This window comes from Macrobrachium rosenbergii, chromosome 17 (assembly GCF_040412425.1).
Source record: "Macrobrachium rosenbergii isolate ZJJX-2024 chromosome 17, ASM4041242v1, whole genome shotgun sequence".
NCBI lineage: Eukaryota > Metazoa > Arthropoda > Malacostraca > Decapoda > Palaemonidae > Macrobrachium > Macrobrachium rosenbergii.
This window is the reverse complement of record NC_089757.1, coordinates 13,916,049-13,933,664: the sequence shown is the minus strand read 5'-3', so window position 1 is coordinate 13,933,664 and position 17,616 is coordinate 13,916,049. Positions and strand designations below refer to the sequence as shown.

Genomic DNA, 17,616 nt, shown 5'->3' with positions numbered 1-17,616 from the left:
CAAGGTTTGGCAAGAAAACCCTTCACAACTAAATTACCAACACCTTGATTAGACTTGTCTGCAGTCGTAATAACCAACGTTAGAAAAACATTCGGCCCCTCTCCTACTATTTACATGAACATGTTAAGTTTTAGAAAGGAACGTCAACACTTTTTGACGTGTTTGATAAATCACACGTTCTTACTTAATTTGGTCTTTATACAGAAGAGATCCGCGGTGCGCCGTGTTTAGCACTAGCCCCTCGGGGATAAACGTAAGAACATAAAAAAATGGCGGCAAATTCCTTACATTATATCTGTTAATTTGTCAAAGTATTTTACCTGTACTGCATGCAACCTTTTCTGTAATGTTCAGTTAACATACTGCTAATAATAAACGATATCTGCGTACGGAGCTCTTCTGCAGGATTATTTTTTTATTTTCTTATTAAAGACTAGTGGTACTGTACAGGACATTCTTAATTGGTTTGGTATATTTCTCGTCGATATACAATTTCTGAGGCATTTTCTGTTTTAAAATATTCTTTGAGGGACGTACATTTTTAGGAAATAGACACTAGTTTTATGTACATTTTATTTTGACAAGTGTTATGAATGAAAATAATGTTAATGTCATAGTACTACAAAATACAAGTAAATTTCATCTCAAAAAATATGTTTATTTAGAATGATAGCAGTTTAAAAAAATGAAATAAGGACTTAATTTCACTATACACGTCTTCTATATTTCCGGGATAACATGATAAATAACGGTTACATACACAATTATGACATTTTGGCCTTATACCGAAACACTTAAGTTGACGTAGAAAAGCCAGTTTTATCGACACTGAAAAGCGGTACACATCATGTAATGAGATGAAAAGAAGGATGAAATTGTTTGAAAGACTTGACAAGTTTAAAAAAAGGACAACTTGCCTTTGGAAACAACAAACATCATCACATTGTTACGAAAAAACTCTTCTTGGAAGAATGTCCAAAAGAAGTTTGGATGCCGTGTGAAACTTCCTTCTTCCTCTTTAGCATCAGTAGCATCATCAGCATCATGTCAAGATTAATTTTCGGAGGTCCTATTACAAGCCCATATTTGGCCCAACAGGAAGCAACCTTTTTGTTTGTCAGCTTATGGTTATCGGGAATAACTTGTTCTTTAATGTTACAGCTGTTTTTAAATGTTTCTAACTTTTTCTAGAAAGTCTTCAAGTTTCACTTTTTTTTTTTTTAAATTCAAGCAGCAACATAATGAATAATCACTGTGGCAACCCTCGAGAGGCTAAAGTGGAAGAATGGCGAGTCAAAGACATGGGGCTTCGCAAGCTCATAATTCGTTTTGAATCCTATACGAACGACTTATTATACATTGATAGAATAGGGATTTTTTTCCGGCAGCTTCTGCATTTTGTGTTGCTGTTGGTACTGCTGCAGCAGAACGGTGAGCTCAGCCTTGATGTCTCCGTCGTTTCTAGCAGAGCCGGAGATAACAGCTGCTGGGGTTCTCCCTTCGGCGTGGCCCCTGCCCTTGCCAGAGGCGCCCTTCAAACCCTGCCCAGGATGGATCTCGCGGTCGCACTCGGCTTCCGAGAGCTCTCGGGAGTCCGAGAACGCAGACGGAGGATGAAGAGGTCGAGGGGGTGTCATAGGAGAAGAATCGCTCGAAGACGAGTCACTGGGTTTTCTGTAACGAAGTCAAAGGAAAACGGGATTTTGGATATTGTCTCCTCTCTTCCTCTCTCACATTTCTAATAACTAAAAGGAAAGAAAGTTTACAATAATTTGGTAAATCAACAGCAAACATTGCCATGTTTTAACAAAGTGACAACGAAAGATGCTGAAAAGACAGAAATCGATTAGCTTAAGGTTTAGATTTGTGAATAATGTATAGACAAAATTACAGGGTGGACGTAAGAGGTATGTGGTTATCAAAGGACACATTATTACCAGCAATCTTCACAACAGCAACTTACACAAATCTGATTACACCTCCCTCAATAAGCACACGGAGTAATATCCTACAATTTTTGTAATATAGAAAACAAAAGGTAAGAGTTATCTTGTACCTGCCTACTTCAGCACAGTGACTTACTGTATACTAGAAAAGACTGTGTAGGTTTGATTAAAAGATTTCAAAATATGAAATATTCAAGTTTATTCTTACTTTTACAGAGTAGGAATAAATCTTTTTAAAAGGTAATGATAAATATACATATTTTGTAGCTTTATATAAAGTTCAGTGTCAACTGTCGTACGTTAAAGTGTAATATGCAAAACAGCCTATTTCAGTATACAACGTTCATCGTAGTATAAAGCATTATATGTACACTTGCTGGATTTAGAGACAAGTTACCAGAAATAGCAATCCACATTTAAAGAAGTTAGACAGAATAGTTTTATTACGAACTCAAGCACATATTTAGACATAATTATCTGAACAAGCCTGTAGCATCTTATACCAAGACATATCTCGACATATTTTGTTGATGATTAATAAAAAATCCAAAAATCCTTCTAAACAGAAATGCACATAATTTTTCTTCTTATAGGAAATGAAGAAATCAGTCCAAAACTTCAAATAAAATGAAAAGATTCCCAGCCACTGTTCTGAAAGGTAGGGAGTTATAGCAAGCAACTTTCTCGACAGAACTTACTCAGAACTTTTTCGGTCTTTGGAAAAGTTGGCAAAAAGATTTTTTAAGAAATTAATTAAAAATTGCACTGCGTTATGTAAGTCCATTGCCGTCAATTATAAAGTATTCGCATACCTACTGTAAGTCCAAAGAAGATACTGATAAGATTTAAATTCCATCTTGCTTAAACCAGCCCAGAGAACTGTCAAAATGAATGCAACTTGGTCGCAGCAAAACTGAACCTGAACTGACTTCGTCAAGTCTAAATAAGAAAGGGGATTAGCCAACTTTACATGACTTCTACCGTTTAGAAGTAAGTCTGGGGACAGCAACGGCAGCTTACTTTACTGACGAAACCTTTCTTGACTGCGAAAAGAAACGAAAACGTTCATATCTGTGTCGTCATGCATAAAATCATAACAGTATCATTAAACACTCGGCAGCTCAAAAGCAGTTCTAATCTACTCTACAGAGGCGTTTGTAGGGAAGGTATGGAAGGGAAATGGTGCGAGCTGTGCCAGCAGCCACGGTCCACCTACATAGCTCAGCCTCCACTACCTGAGACTACCTGGCAAGACGAACAGGCGGCAGTGGGTGGGGGCGACCTCTTCCAGCTGCCACGGGAATGGCTACGACTGTCGGTGGAGGTTGCTGCTGCTGCTGCTGTTGTTGCTGCTGCTGCTGCTGCTGCTGCTGTTGCTGCTGCTGCTGTGCTTGCGGATGCTGCGGGGGAAGTTGCTGCTGTGGGTGCTGGTGGTGATGTGGTGTGGTTATTTGGGGGTGCTGATAGTGCTGTCGCTGTTGCACAGGTGAAGATGCGTCATTGCTTTCAGTGCTCGAGTCCCTCCGTGTTGTCTCTGCTGTGAACAGATCTAGCTGTAAAACACCCTAAACAGCCATGAGATCTACGACATCAACCACGAACACAGACAACGATACCAGTGAGAACGGTGACACCAACGCCAGCGGAATAACAACAAAACTAAGACAGATTCGTGAAGTTTATGACATGAATACGAAAGACAAAAGTCGAAGGAGAGAAACCTTCCTTCCTGGTTTACCTCTTGTGCGGCTTCGGGATCGATGAGGGCGACTTCTGGTGTCCTTCCGGCTTTCATCATTCCATTCGCCTTGTTCCGATGCCCCGGAGGCTGGGGTTGGTGTGGGCGCAGGAGTGGGCTGAGGTCCAGAGATGGATTTGGGCCGACTGGCATATTCTCCTCCACCTCCTCCTCCCCCTCTCCCTCTATTGTTGCTGATGTATGCAATTTCTGTTTGGATGAAAAAGTAGGCTTACGTTCCTGGCTAAATTGAGATACCCAAATTAAATGACTAAAAATAAATTCTCCAGATGAGTAACTTTTTTAACTGGGCTACCATACAGCAAGACCCCGTGAAGATATAAGGCCAACATAAACAAAAAGAAGTAACAATACATAACAGTCTAAACCAATCCTTAATATTGTTAATGAAGTTACTGACCTAAGGTTACTCAGGTCTCACACTGAATCATTATCAACAGCTTACTATTTATTAGCTTTTTCCCAGGGACTGTGGTTCATCAAATAACACATCAAACGTTTAAGGATAAGAGACACATTGTTATAAAAAAATATAAAGAGATGGTGACTGCTTCTAAAGTTGGTGAAATTAGTAAATAAATACAGCAAACCTTTGAAAAAATATCCTTACAGGGAAACCTTAAGAAAAATTAAACAAATGAAGCACTATTTTCTTCCATAGACATAGCAAAAAGGATATGATTTTAAGAAAAGTTGAACCATTATTCTTGCTGTTAACATTTCAAGAAGGAAAACAAAATTTAACAATGTCTTCTTTTGGAAATAATCAGAGCATAAATTTTACTTTAACGATTTAGTTGTAAACACCCTTGTAAACATTCCAAGAGAAATGTTACTTATTTATTTTTATTTTAATTTTGAAAAGAGAAGAGAGGGGTAGTTTTTATTTTAAAAAGGACTTCAGGTACAGTATAAACAATATATAAAAAAGAAAACTATGGTTCTTTGTGTAATAATGAATTATGCCAGTTGACTGCAGAAGGAAGCCGAGAAATGGCGGGTAAATCTTCACATCGATTTCTGCAAGAAGAAGAAGAAGGAGGAGGCAGGGAAACAGTCAGTGTTTACCTGTTTCTTTGTAGTGGGACTGGGATCTCTGGCGTGAGGCATGTCCGTAGGCTGGGGCTTCGAGGGCGTGGCGATCACTGTGAGCGGGATGGTCGAGGCAGTCCCGAGGAGTCATAGCGTGTAGAGACAGACCATACTCTAATGTAGCCTCTGAACTGCCCACGCTAAGTGGTACACCAGAGGGACTTAGAGGGAGGGAGGGAAAGAGAAAAAAAGAACGACAGATGGAGACACAGAAGAGAAAGGGAACAGGCAAAAACAGAAATGAAGGAAATGGCAGAATCGCAAGACAGGTGCAGAAAATTGGATAAAACTACTGAGTTTAAAGCAGATAAAGGTTCTTTTCTGGTGATCAGTTTTACTAACAATCAGGTTTAATCTAAATATATATCCAAAAATGTACAATACAGAAATATAATCTAAGGAACTTATATAAATATTTCAATACTTAGCCATCACTAAAATTGAGGTCTTTCTAAAATAACATTTCACATATTCACAAAACTCTCTACACTTTACTTCCAATAGTCGGCTATGAATAAATGTTTTCTCAGTCTCCTTAGTCTCAATTATAAGGTACCATTTCTTGTGAAAAGTTATCAAAAACATCACAAATGATAATTTGCTTGTTTAATCGAATACAATTCATCAAGAATGTTGTTTCCGATATACTAAATTTTACAGTCAAGATTTTACAATACGCAACACCACTTCAATCGAATTACCTGAAGGTGGCATAAGGGCAGATCTCGTAGGGGTCCGAGGTGTCATCCTGCGTCTTCAGGGAAGCCAAGGACCCCCTGGGCTTTTTCGTGGGCGTTGGCGAGTACAGGTGGGACCGGGTGATCTCGCAGTTGCGGGCGTTGTCATCCTCGCCCCCACCTTTGTTGTCCAAACTCTCACCTTGTCTGCTGGTCATACAGAAGTGAGGTTGATGTTTAACTTATGCGATGGACACTTCAGGAGTAGCCTTAAGACAGTCTTCAGGATTAGCTTTAAGATATTCAAAGCAAATTCACCAGTATTTGAATACCTAAAAAAAAAAGATGTTCTATGAGTGGAAATCTCCAGGACAAACTTACCTGTATCCTCCATATCGCCTTCTTCTGAAAGCAACACACACGCAGATTATAAGAGCGGTTGCCAAGAGGAGTGCGCTCACGACCCCTGCCACCACATGAGCATCCAGCCATCCGCCAACTCCAGCGGAGCTTCCAAGCATGACCTCCTGCACAGACTCAGCTGTCATTGAGCCTGATGAGAAAAATACAGGCCTTTCTATTTACAGTGAAGAGATTCGTGACCATGCTAGAAGCTTATAAACCATTGTGCATCATTTGTCTTGGAGTGAGACAAATTTTGTGTTAAATTGGAAAAGCTTTTCTGGTAGTGTTATCAGTGCCAATGCTCGTAAATGTCCTGTTACAATGGGGCTTTTCCAGCGTAAGTTGGCATCATGCTGACTAAGTTACCCAGCGCAGCCAGTAGCGGGATTAAACACGTGAATATTCGCTCGTCATCATCAGCCAAATATCTGCATGCCGTTACGCTTTAATTCAAATCGGTACCCAAGAAACATGATTAACTAACGTCAGCAGATTTATACTGAGTGCATTATTTTATGGACGAGTATTCCTTAAATTATTTTGTTATGAAGCAATAGTTATCACTTTTAGCACAGGCTAGATCAATGTTATGTAGACTACAGCCTTATTTAGCCAAATCTTGGGAAAGTTGGCAATTGTCCAATTACGTTCTAACTGATGAACATACCACGTATATCACTTGGTTAAATACACATCGACAGCACCCTGAGCCAACTTAAGCATCTTTTGGTCCCCTTCCTGGTGGTACGACATCACAAGATGCCGAAAAAAAATGTTCGTGTGACAGAACCTTAAGTTCAAGAGAGTCTGAAGTACTAACAAATGCCATCCATTAATGCAGTAGTTTTTAGGACATACTACTGTTTATGTATGGCTATATTTATCATTCATGTTCATCTGATTTGATTTAATTATTTCCTATTAAAATTTTCCTTTTACCCTTTTACACTAAGAAATTCTATTTGGTGGGTGTTTGCATCTCTAGTCAAAGCATTTTAGGAGTGTTCCATACGAAAGTCTGCTCAACTGGAACAAAAACAGCAATGCTGCTACTACTACTACTACTACTACTACTACTACTACTACTACTACTACTACTAATAATAATAATAATAATAATAATAATAATAATAATAATAATATAATAATAATAATAAGGGCCGTGAGCAACTAACCTCCAGAATGGTCACGAGTTGCAACTCTATACACAACTGACGTCTCGCCAGCAGTTGACACGGCAGTCAGTCTCAGCAGGTGCCATGAGGTAGGGGACAGGTCGCAGAGGCCAAGATCAGTCGTGTCTCTATCAACGTGACTATGTAGTGGCTGCCATAGGTTCGAGTCTTCCTCACTACCAAGATCAACCTACAGGTGGAAAATAGGTTACACATTTTGCTTATACAACTTTGAAAAGGACGAAATGATAATTGCGGCAAAATGCAGAACGTTACACGCATGCTGTAAGTTTATTTAAGCTTTAATAATTACTGACCATGCCCTTATTCTGGTACATTTTAACGTTTGTGTAGTTTAGTAAACTTCAAGATAGTAAATGTGTGTCAGCCAAAAACTTCTTTGCTCTACTACTATTGGGAAGGCTGGTACTAATAACATTGTCTCATTCAATTTTGTTCTATACCACTGAGACCACTCACATCCAGACCAATTAATGTATTCAGCTTTCACAGACATTCTAAGAAATTTGCTAACGATCATGTTGCTTTTCCACCATTTTTTGTTAATTCAACTTACGCAACTTATGAAACAAGGACATTTGCAAGATCTCTTAGGGAATGAAAGAAATTCAAGTGCTTAGGTGTAGCAAAAATCATTCTGTTACTTACACTATCTCTTTTTGACAGTGACAGTAATGTCTGCAATACAGATTTTTCTACAACGTTTCTGCATTTTTGGAATTGTTTGTAAATTCGTCGCCTGTGACTAGATTTATCTGTTATCAGCTAATCTTCAGGCAGAGAGGTACTTCTTAAGTTAAAAATTCCAATGGAGTGGTACCCCTTAAGTGAATCTTCCAGCAGAGGTACCCTCTCAGTTAAATCTTTCTGTACAGAGGTACCTCTTGGGATGGGTCTTACTGTATAAGGTACCTCTTAAGGTGAATCTTCCTGTAGAGAGGAACCTCTTAGGCGGGATCTCCTTATCAAGAGGGATCGCTTAAGGTGAATTTTTCTGTAGGAAGGTACCTCGTAAGCTGAAAATTCCTGTAGAGCAACTCTCAAGCTGGATCTTTCTGCCTGCAAAAAGCAATTTCTTAAGCTGAATCTTTCTGCAGAGAAACATCTCTTAAGCCGAATCTTCCTGTAGAGAGGTGTTTCTTAACCTTAGTCTTCTTGTAGAGAGGTAGCTCTTAAGCTGAATCTTCCTATTGAGAGGGGCTTCTTAAGCTGAAATTTCTTGTATAGAGGTACCTCTTAAGCTGAGTATCTATGAAAAGACGCACTCACTAAGGTGAATCTTCTTGCGGAGAGGAACCTAAACTGAATCTTCCTGCAGAAAGGCTCTTCTTAAGATGAATCTGCCTGTAGAGAGTTGCCTCTCAAAATGAATCTCGCTGTAGAGATGCCCCTCTAAAAGTGCTTCATGAGTGGCACACTAGAGGCGGTGCTAAAGGTTCGTAGCAGGACTCCTTCAGCCCCTAAGTACACTGATATTTTCCTTATATTTTATTTCCACTGTACAGTATTTAGTCTCTTAACGCCTGGTTGTCCAACTTCTTAAACTTTATCGTCCTCCAATGTTAACTTCTCATTACAATATATCCTCTGGCCTCGCTAAACGAAAATTATAATAATAATGATAATAAACGGCGTCAACAAGACCTTACTCATTCTCGCCACCTCTCTATATTTATACACAACTCATTTTGACTTTAGGACCTAGCTCACTTCACCATTGCCGAAACTTTAGAGTGCCTTAAATGTACGGCTGGAGCAGCAATGGGTCACAATAAAATTGAAAAGCCAACAGATTAAATTCGTGAAACAAGAATTCCCCTGATTTGACTTCTCCCCATTCTCCTAAGAAAAACTGCATGAGAATAGCGTGAAAAATAGATTCAATAAGAATAACGCGTGTGTGAAAGTTAATTTTCTGAAAGTAAATGTCTTACCTTCCAATGGGTGATGGGGCAACCCATTTCCGGCCAAGCGTACAGGCGAAGTATGACGCATGTTGTGTTGACCTCCACAAGGTTACCAGGCTCTGGACGTCCAGGAGCTACGGGGAGAAATGAATTCAAGTTTGAAGGAAATTATAAATTCAATTTAATACCAACTACAATAAAATTATGAAGTCAGTTAAAATCTAAGATATGCTCCTGGTTCTTGAATGAATATTTTCTTGAATTTCAGGTTTTATAGCTTACTGAGTGGTAAAAGATTAATAACGAGAAAAACTTAAAAAATTTGTAGACGTGTAGAAATTATTGAAGTCGAAATTGAAGAACATGCAGTTTATGTCAAAAAGAAAATGTTCCAGTTTTGATTTTTCTAATTGCAATGGCACAGTGCTGTAAGCGGAACTATTCTAGGAAGACTTATGATTATATATACATACGCATATATAAAACAGCTCCCTACATTAGTTCTTCTGTCTACACTATGCCTGCTTGTGTGCATGCACATGCGTGAAAAGAAATGCAACTAACATTTTCCCTGTGTATTAGCAATGAGCACAGGACTTGGTGGGCTGGTGCCCTGGGTATTCCAGGCAGTCAAGTAAAGATGGTACGGTGCCCCACAAGCCAGCCCACGAACAACCACGCTTACAGTGCCAGGCTCGGCACTCATTTCCGCCCATTCGCCAGCACGCCCTCGGTGATGCAGGGTGTATCCTGTTGAGTATTATACAAATGAAATTCAGTTCTAAGGAGTAAACTTAATTTCCTTTAAACATTTATTCTTAACATACCTGACCTTATGAGAAGACCCCATTCGAACATCCCCAAGTATTAAGATACTGACAAGATGGAGTTTATAAAGGTTATGAAGTAACTTAAAAGTTCAAATAAAAGGTAACTCAATATATTTCTTTCTTCTATTTTTCTAAATTAACTACTGTACTCCGTAGTGACAGCGGGCTAGGCATCAGATGAGTATGTTGCAGAATATTTGGGTGAATTAGAAGGCTAACCTTACGCTTGTGGTTGAAATTTATGGTTTGTTGATAGGTTCGTGATGTTACGTCGTTTTTACTGTAAAAATGTAAGTATCGTGAAATAAAACTTTTTAGTATCACTGCACCTTTCACTCGCTAAGCTGGCCGTTTCAAGGATCATTTCCCTGAAGGTTTTTATAAATTTTTGTTCTTTTATAATCCTATTTTGCTTCACTATGCCTTATCATTCTTCGTTTCAACATTTATAACATTTGGTCCATACATAAATAAATAAATTACGGCAAAAACATAAACTATTAAGGAAACTTGGAATGAACAAAAACCAACAGGAGTTGTCCTTCAAAGTGGATTTAATGAAATATATTAAACCGATCATGTCCGATACATAAGTTATCGCTCAATTTTGACATGCTTCTCTAACTTACATAAACCTCGCAGTAAGATCACATGTTTCCCAGCTCTAAAAATTAACTATAGCTCAGATGCTTACCCAGGATTGGAGCTCCTCCGTCTCCTGAAGGAGTAATGGAGAGATTGAGGGAATCATGCGTGGCATGGGAGAGGGTCAGTTTTGGGGGTTCTGGCGTGGTGATCACAATCACTTGATGGGTGAGGCTGTCGGAACCTTCAGAATTAGTCACCCTGCACGTATAGTTTGAGCTTTCACGTACACCTGTCCATTGGAAGGCAAAGAAATTGGAAAATTTGAAGTGAACATTTCGTGGTTTACTATTGTAGTACTGCAAAGACCACCAAAAATGTATTTCATTGGGGTAATAATTCATATCTTCATCTAATACTGAAAACATTACGTGAATACATATAAAATGGCCTCTTATGAATTATGTTCAAAAGTGTATCTAATACCTTGGCTTTAATTTCACATAACTAGGTATAAGCATAACATATTCACGATCGAGTTAATTACGACACAGCCCTACATCCGCAATACCCTTTCGTACCAAAGAATAATTTCCTGTACCTGTAAGGTGTAAATCTCCTCCCGGAAGCAACTGGGTGTACTGGCCATTGTTAATGGGATGCCTAGTCCCTTTGATCCAGGAAAGGAGTGGGGGCGGAGTACCAATGCCACGGCACCCCAAGGTGACACCCGCTCCCATCCCAACGCGCCAAACTTGTCCTCCGCCAACAGCAATCGGCGCGTGCTTTGCGGTGGCTGTGGGCATGGCTGTCATTCTGGGGGAGGAGTTGCCTTCCCCTGCTACAGTAGTGGCAGTCACCCACACCTGAAAGATGAAAACAGTTAAAAAAAAAGACCTTGCCCGAGAAAACTGATCAATGATAGGTTTGTGTTTTAAAATCTTGACAACTGTCAACCTAATGTACTGCCTGTTTCTGTCTCAGGTGGCTAGATGCTACTGAGTAATTATGGTTAATTTATAATGATTATGGGCAAAATCTTTAACGAAATATATCAAAGGGTCACTAATCATTTTGCAGTCATAAATATGTCCGTTCATCGAAATCTGCAGCAGGGAATCTGTAGGGTTTCATGGACTGCGTAACAATATTTCATTAAACATATTGTAAGCTAAGCTAACTAACAAACAATCAAGGAGCCGTCAAACCTCTTTCCAAGCGAGCACTCTTTTAAAGGCACAAACCTTTCTGAGTCATAACTAAAGAACCTAAACGACATTTCATCTAAAAAGAAAGACTATGATATGGATTTAGGGCAGGTAAAATATTTATCTGCTTCACGTTGTTTAAACAAAATTCAATTAAACTTCCTGGTCACTGCGTACAGATTTATATGCAACTTGTTCTGATAGAGAATCTTGAGCTCTGTAGTAAATCATGACAACAAGCAAGAATGATACTAAAAATGACCGCAAATCGTGGAAAATACTGTTATCGCAACATGTAACCTAGCTATGACGTATCATACCTGTCATGGTATCGTACCTGTACACGGGTGGAAGGTGAGAGGTTATTGAGTTCTCTCCACGTGGCTTCCGATCCTGCCGCCCCAACTACATCCCTGACTGCTACCTGGAAAATTGAGGTTAATTCAGTTAGATTCCTCGCAGCATTTGTTTGATTAAATCTGGATATATTGCATTCCTTATCCCAGAAAATTAAGAAAATCATGATAAATAAGAAATTGTTATTTCATTAAGATACTTATACTTACATATATTTACAAGACTATTACACTTATTCTAAAAATCCTTAATAATAGTGTTTACCCATATATTTACAAGACAATTACACTTACTCTAAAAATTAAGTTTCAACTTTTGCTACATCGTAAAATTCTTTTAAAACTCATAAAATGACATCCAGTCTACAAAACAGTAGCACCTCTACTATACAGACGCTTTGGGGTCTGGCTTTCTGGTAAGTAACAAAGTCTGTTAGGTAACAAAGACCATGCATTACAGCTTGCACTTGAATAATTTCTATACATCTTACAGCTAACAGCAAAATCACATAATTCCTAACCTAAACTAACTTGTACTTTAGACTTATCATTCACTTTCAGGGATTTATTTATGAAAATGTATCACGTCTAAAATGGCTGCATTACAAAAATGATATAATAATGTAGCTTATCAATACAGAGGTCCTTTAGGTGAGGTGTTACTTTCAAATTTTGCACCAACTCACAATAACACAAGTGCGCACATGCACGCACATACGTACCCGCGTGCAACTCCCCCCACTCCCACACACAGTTGTACATGTTCATAAAAATAACAGCTGATTTTTTACCTGATCATCTCTGGCTGAGTAGAGAGTGTAATGGAGAATATCACCGGAGGGAGGCTGGGGAGGGGACCACGTCACCAACACACTCGAACTCCCGGTAACTATGACCCGGACTCTGACGGGTGGGCCGGGAACTGAAATATAAGGTCGAAATGTCAGTGCATTTTTTAATGCTGTACAGACTGAGACGAGCAACAAGCTTGTCGGTGGAGAAGTATTTGTGAATTCCACTTTCATGTGATGACAAACAAAACCCGTAATTGATGACAGACCAAGACCTTCCAAGATGACAAACCAACCCACGCCGAAGCTACGGTAAACCAACCCTGGAGTGATAGCTAACCAAAACTTGCAGTTATGATAACAAACTAAGCCCTTACGAGCAACAAATTGCTCTTAAAGTCAAATTAAAAAAGAAAGATTCTTAGAGTTTCCTCGATTTATTTGTCTCAAATTTTTCGAGTTAAAGTAATTCTTCAGTCATACATGAATTTGAATATAGGTCCAGGGAAACACTAATAACAAAGCAGTACACCAAAGGAAAATTACACTTTTTACGTACATACACGATATTTATCACCAAGAGATGAAGTCCGAAATAAAGTCAATAGATATTTTGATACCTACCATCATCTTCCGTAACACAGAAGACAGGATTGTTGGGAGGACTTGCACCGACGTCATTGAATGCCTTGACTCGGACGCTGATGTTCGTAGCAGGTGGGAGGCTGTCTAGGTTCTTTTCCAGATTAGTTGTGTTGACTTCCCAACGGTTGTCACCTGAGTCGAATTACGGAATTATTTAATATCTGATGGCGGTCTTTACTTATTTGTTTATGTAAATGTCTATTTGTGTTTTGATTTACAAATCTCTAGTTGCAATCTGTAAACTACTGTACTTCTCTGCTCTTTTCTTTGAATTCACTTTTGTGCGAAAGTTTGCTTGACAAGCTAATGTATTTTTTTTCTCTTCCTCATGTATCGGTGGTATTATCCATAATAATCATAAATCGCAACAACTGTGAATAAAAAATTTAGATAGCTGAAAGAGTTACACTGACATTACAGGAACATAAATCATATACAAACGATGAAGTAGCCAAGCGATATGGTGTTCAAAGGCTGGCAAATAAAGACAGATCTCATCGAATGAGATCATTTGGTTAAGTAATGAGAAGGGGAGAACGGGATTCATTTTGGATTGAGGTAAATATGGAAGAGGTAGAGAATCAAGGAGACAGAATACAGATGGGGACTTGGACCAGATGGAATTCAGGCAGAAAATGTACAAGGCAGAAGAGAATGGAGAGAACTCATGGGATGTTCAACCAAGTAATGGAAAACTTGACGTAAGATAAAGAACACTGATGACGACCAGCTACAAGAAAGTAACAAAAGCAGCAGAATATTTTACTTTCACTTCGGTGGAGATGCGTCGTCGGAGTGGCGAGGATGGTGTAGCCGGAAACGGGGGCGTTGGTGCAATGCATCGGAGGGGGAGACCACCACACCCTAATTCCCCCACGGCCGGAGCCCCTGCAGGAGACACCTCCAGGTGGGCAAGATGGTGCTGTATGGAGAGAAATGGAAAAGAGGTTCGTTTATTTCTACTTACGTAGTTCTAATCGACAATGACTGAGAAGTAAAAAAAAAAAAAAAAAATCAGTCCTACTCATTGTCTTCTGGTAAAATATTACTTGGTAAAATAAAATCCTTTGAAAATATTAAGTTAAAAAGGAAAAAATTGTCTCCCTCAAGTTTAAAGATTCACTTTGGATTAACAGAGCGATTAAGGGAGTTTATGATAAATTTAGAAAGGTCTTTTTCCGCCTTTCCTACAAAAAAAAAATCTAACTTTCTGTGCAGGGATAAAAAGGATGGAGAAAGACTTCAATATTCAGAATAAAGGTTTGTCTTTGCATGATCATGCAACACAATAAAAGGATAGTAACATTTTTCATAATACCAAAACTTCAGAACTGACTAAAAGACACTGACCTACTTAATCATAAAAAGTACATCTCATAGACTATCGTATTATAGTAACACGTCAAATAAAGGTGGACTTAACTATGATATACTGCGGTCGTTTAATTTAGATATGCTAATATTAGGGCATAACTTAATTATAAAATGCTGATTACTCTCCGTACCATTTACCCTAGGTTCTACAATAAGTAGAACTTTCAGTAGAAGCCAAATGTATTTCACACCCAAAAGTAAAACCTTACTACGGTGTAATGACAAAAAGTAAAAAATAAATATGGAATAAAATAACCTGCAAAAACTATGCATAAAGCAACATTCTGTTACATACGACGTCCTAATAACTTTTCCCACTACGAAAGACTCACCATCATGCCCTGTGGCTTGAACTATCCTCGGAGAGGACAAGGGCCCAGGACCTGCTCGATTGAAGGACCTCACTGCCACTTCGTATAAAGAAGCAGGACTCAAGCCCATCACCTCGTACTTCTCGGAGCCAGAGGTACCTACCGATGGAATTTCATAAGTATTGCTCTTTAGGATCAATGGAAGTCATATATTCCTAAGTCTACTGTATATGTGTGTATACACGTATATTTATATACATTTATATGTATGTATATCCACAAAACATAACACACACACATATATATATAATATATTGATAGATAGATAGATAGATAGATTTATGTGAACAGAGAGATAATGCTCTAAAACATACATACCCTATATCAGAAAATCAGTTTTATAATCTGACATTAGAACATAATTTTGTAGATAATTAAATTTTGACTAAACTAACCAAAAGCAGATACAAAATCTACTGATAATATCTTTAGGAAATCGATTACAATTCCATGGAAAAATATCTACAGCTACAAACATTGGTCTTCTGACACTTCAGCGATCAAACGTATCGAGAGATGATTATAATCTAATTATTTTCTTATTAATATTTTATGTTTATTGTACGAACTCCACATTATATATGGTAATTTATAATGTAAATTCATATCCATATGTTAAACACATACAATCCTTTTTACGCAATTTTCACCTCCGTTATACTTTTTTACACAGTTTTCACTTCTGTTACACAGATGCCGGCCGTGTAAATTAATTGTTTTAGGCTTATACCTTAGGGATGTAGGCTCCTTATGCATAATGATAATAGGAGTTGACATTTTTGGGCTGTTTTATTTTCTAACTTTTCTGCATATACACTCAGTGAAAAACAACTATTATTATTTTCCTAAAACTTACAAGCTTCTTCTTCAACATAAATAAATCTGAAAAAGACCTCTTTGATTTCTTTTACCGCCTAGACAGGTTTCAGAGAACTAGAGTAATGTACTCTGTGGAGAGAGAGAGAGAGAGAGAGAGAGAGAGAGAGAGAGAGAGAGAGAGAGAGAGAGAGAGAGAGAGAGAATCTGCGTTGCCCAGCAAAAGAATGATGCCAGTATTGACTACAGTGAAGAACGATGTAACAATGAAAGAAGTATGACAGGATCATTATTGTCATGATGATGTCTGTATTGTTACAAGCATAAGAATATTATTAAAAGAGTACTGGTAATCACATTACTGGTAAAACATTTCAGTGATGACAGTACTGAAAACAAACCAAGTATTACAATGGAAATAAAAATTGTAGCAAATAGATGGGAAAATGACCGAAGAATTGCCAAGATAATGGGAGCATTCTGTCAAAAAATACAAAGCAAAACGAAATGGCAATTAGACCTGTTAAGACTGTGGAGCGGATGAGCCCCCAGCTTACCTGCAGACATGGTAGCAGGACGGCTGATGTAAGTCAGGTGCCCCTGGAGATTCTGCTGCCGGAGGGCCAAGGTATAACCCCTGAGAGGCCCGTGAGTAGTGTGATGATCTGGAGGACGCCACCGAACGACTAAAGACCTGGGGCCTCCGGCGGCTACTTGGACGTCCTGTGGTGCTCCAGATGGCGCTGTTTCAAAACCACAAAATAATATTAGGCGTCGGGAAGAGAATGGGTTTACATTTCCACGAGACTATACTCTCATGCACTGATTTAAAGTGACCCTCCCTTTTAGCAGCCAAGCGTTAAGGTCAGACTGGTCCAAGAGGCAGTGGGGCATGAAGAATTCGAAAAGCCAACAGAGCAAATAAAGCAATATGGTATTTTACATCAACACCCAACACTTTCGATGTCTAACAACAAGGATGAACTTAAAAGACAATTTCCGATTCGATTTTAATTTTTTGAACGAATGTCTGTAGCCTATTGAAAGGCTTGAAATGAATGAAATAAGAGTAATGAAACTTCTCATTATAACTTTGCTCATTAAAACTAATCTGATGCCGCCGCTACGTCACATTTTAAGGATCAACTGTTACATTTTACTCAGAATTAAGTTAGAAAATTTCCTTTTCTGGATGATTCTCACTTAATGATAATAAATTAACAGGTGGAAAATACATGCTGAAATACTATGTGCTCCTATCGTCTCATTTACGAAGTTGATCTGAGGAGCGTTGAAAAATATCTCCCAGTCTCAATTCTACAAGTTCAAACCTACGTTAATCAATAACAAAAGTGTCGTTCAAGTATTTTATGTAACCATACAGAGCGACTTTCGCCTACTTCGGCAAAGTAGACGAAAGAAATTCCGTAATTCAAAGTATGCACTTAATCCTGACGAGCATGTGACCTCCATCATAAGAATTGTCAACGTTTATGAGGGAAAACTGATAATGTGACAAACTTTAAGAAAGGTTTGTCGGGCACACCATCAGGTTACTTGCCTTCTTCTAGAGTGGTGAAGACATGCATGTGTGATGGCTGGGAGACTCCAAGGTCGTTGTGGGCCATGAGTCTAACGGCGTAAGCTTTATAGGGGTT

The 17,616-nt window shown here is 38.6% G+C and overlaps 1 protein-coding gene across 1 annotated transcript in view; it reads right to left on the bottom strand.

Moving 5' to 3' along the window:
• Window positions 1–559: 559 nt before the first annotated feature.
• Window positions 560–17,616, bottom strand: part of LOC136847750 (cell adhesion molecule Dscam2-like) — a 291,762-nt gene continuing 274,705 nt past the window's right edge. Inside the window, 18 exon segments of the mRNA XM_067119627.1 lie at window positions 560–1,674; window positions 3,192–3,483; window positions 3,685–3,894; window positions 4,774–4,937; window positions 5,499–5,684; window positions 5,856–6,027; window positions 7,055–7,244; window positions 9,010–9,116; window positions 9,547–9,732; window positions 10,507–10,689; window positions 10,999–11,263; window positions 11,943–12,029; window positions 12,753–12,883; window positions 13,377–13,529; window positions 14,164–14,319; window positions 15,104–15,241; window positions 16,516–16,701; window positions 17,520–17,615. Coding sequence (XP_066975728.1) covers window positions 1,353–1,674; window positions 3,192–3,483; window positions 3,685–3,894; window positions 4,774–4,937; window positions 5,499–5,684; window positions 5,856–6,027; window positions 7,055–7,244; window positions 9,010–9,116; window positions 9,547–9,732; window positions 10,507–10,689; window positions 10,999–11,263; window positions 11,943–12,029; window positions 12,753–12,883; window positions 13,377–13,529; window positions 14,164–14,319; window positions 15,104–15,241; window positions 16,516–16,701; window positions 17,520–17,615 — 3,224 coding nt within the window. The 3' untranslated portion in view covers window positions 560–1,352.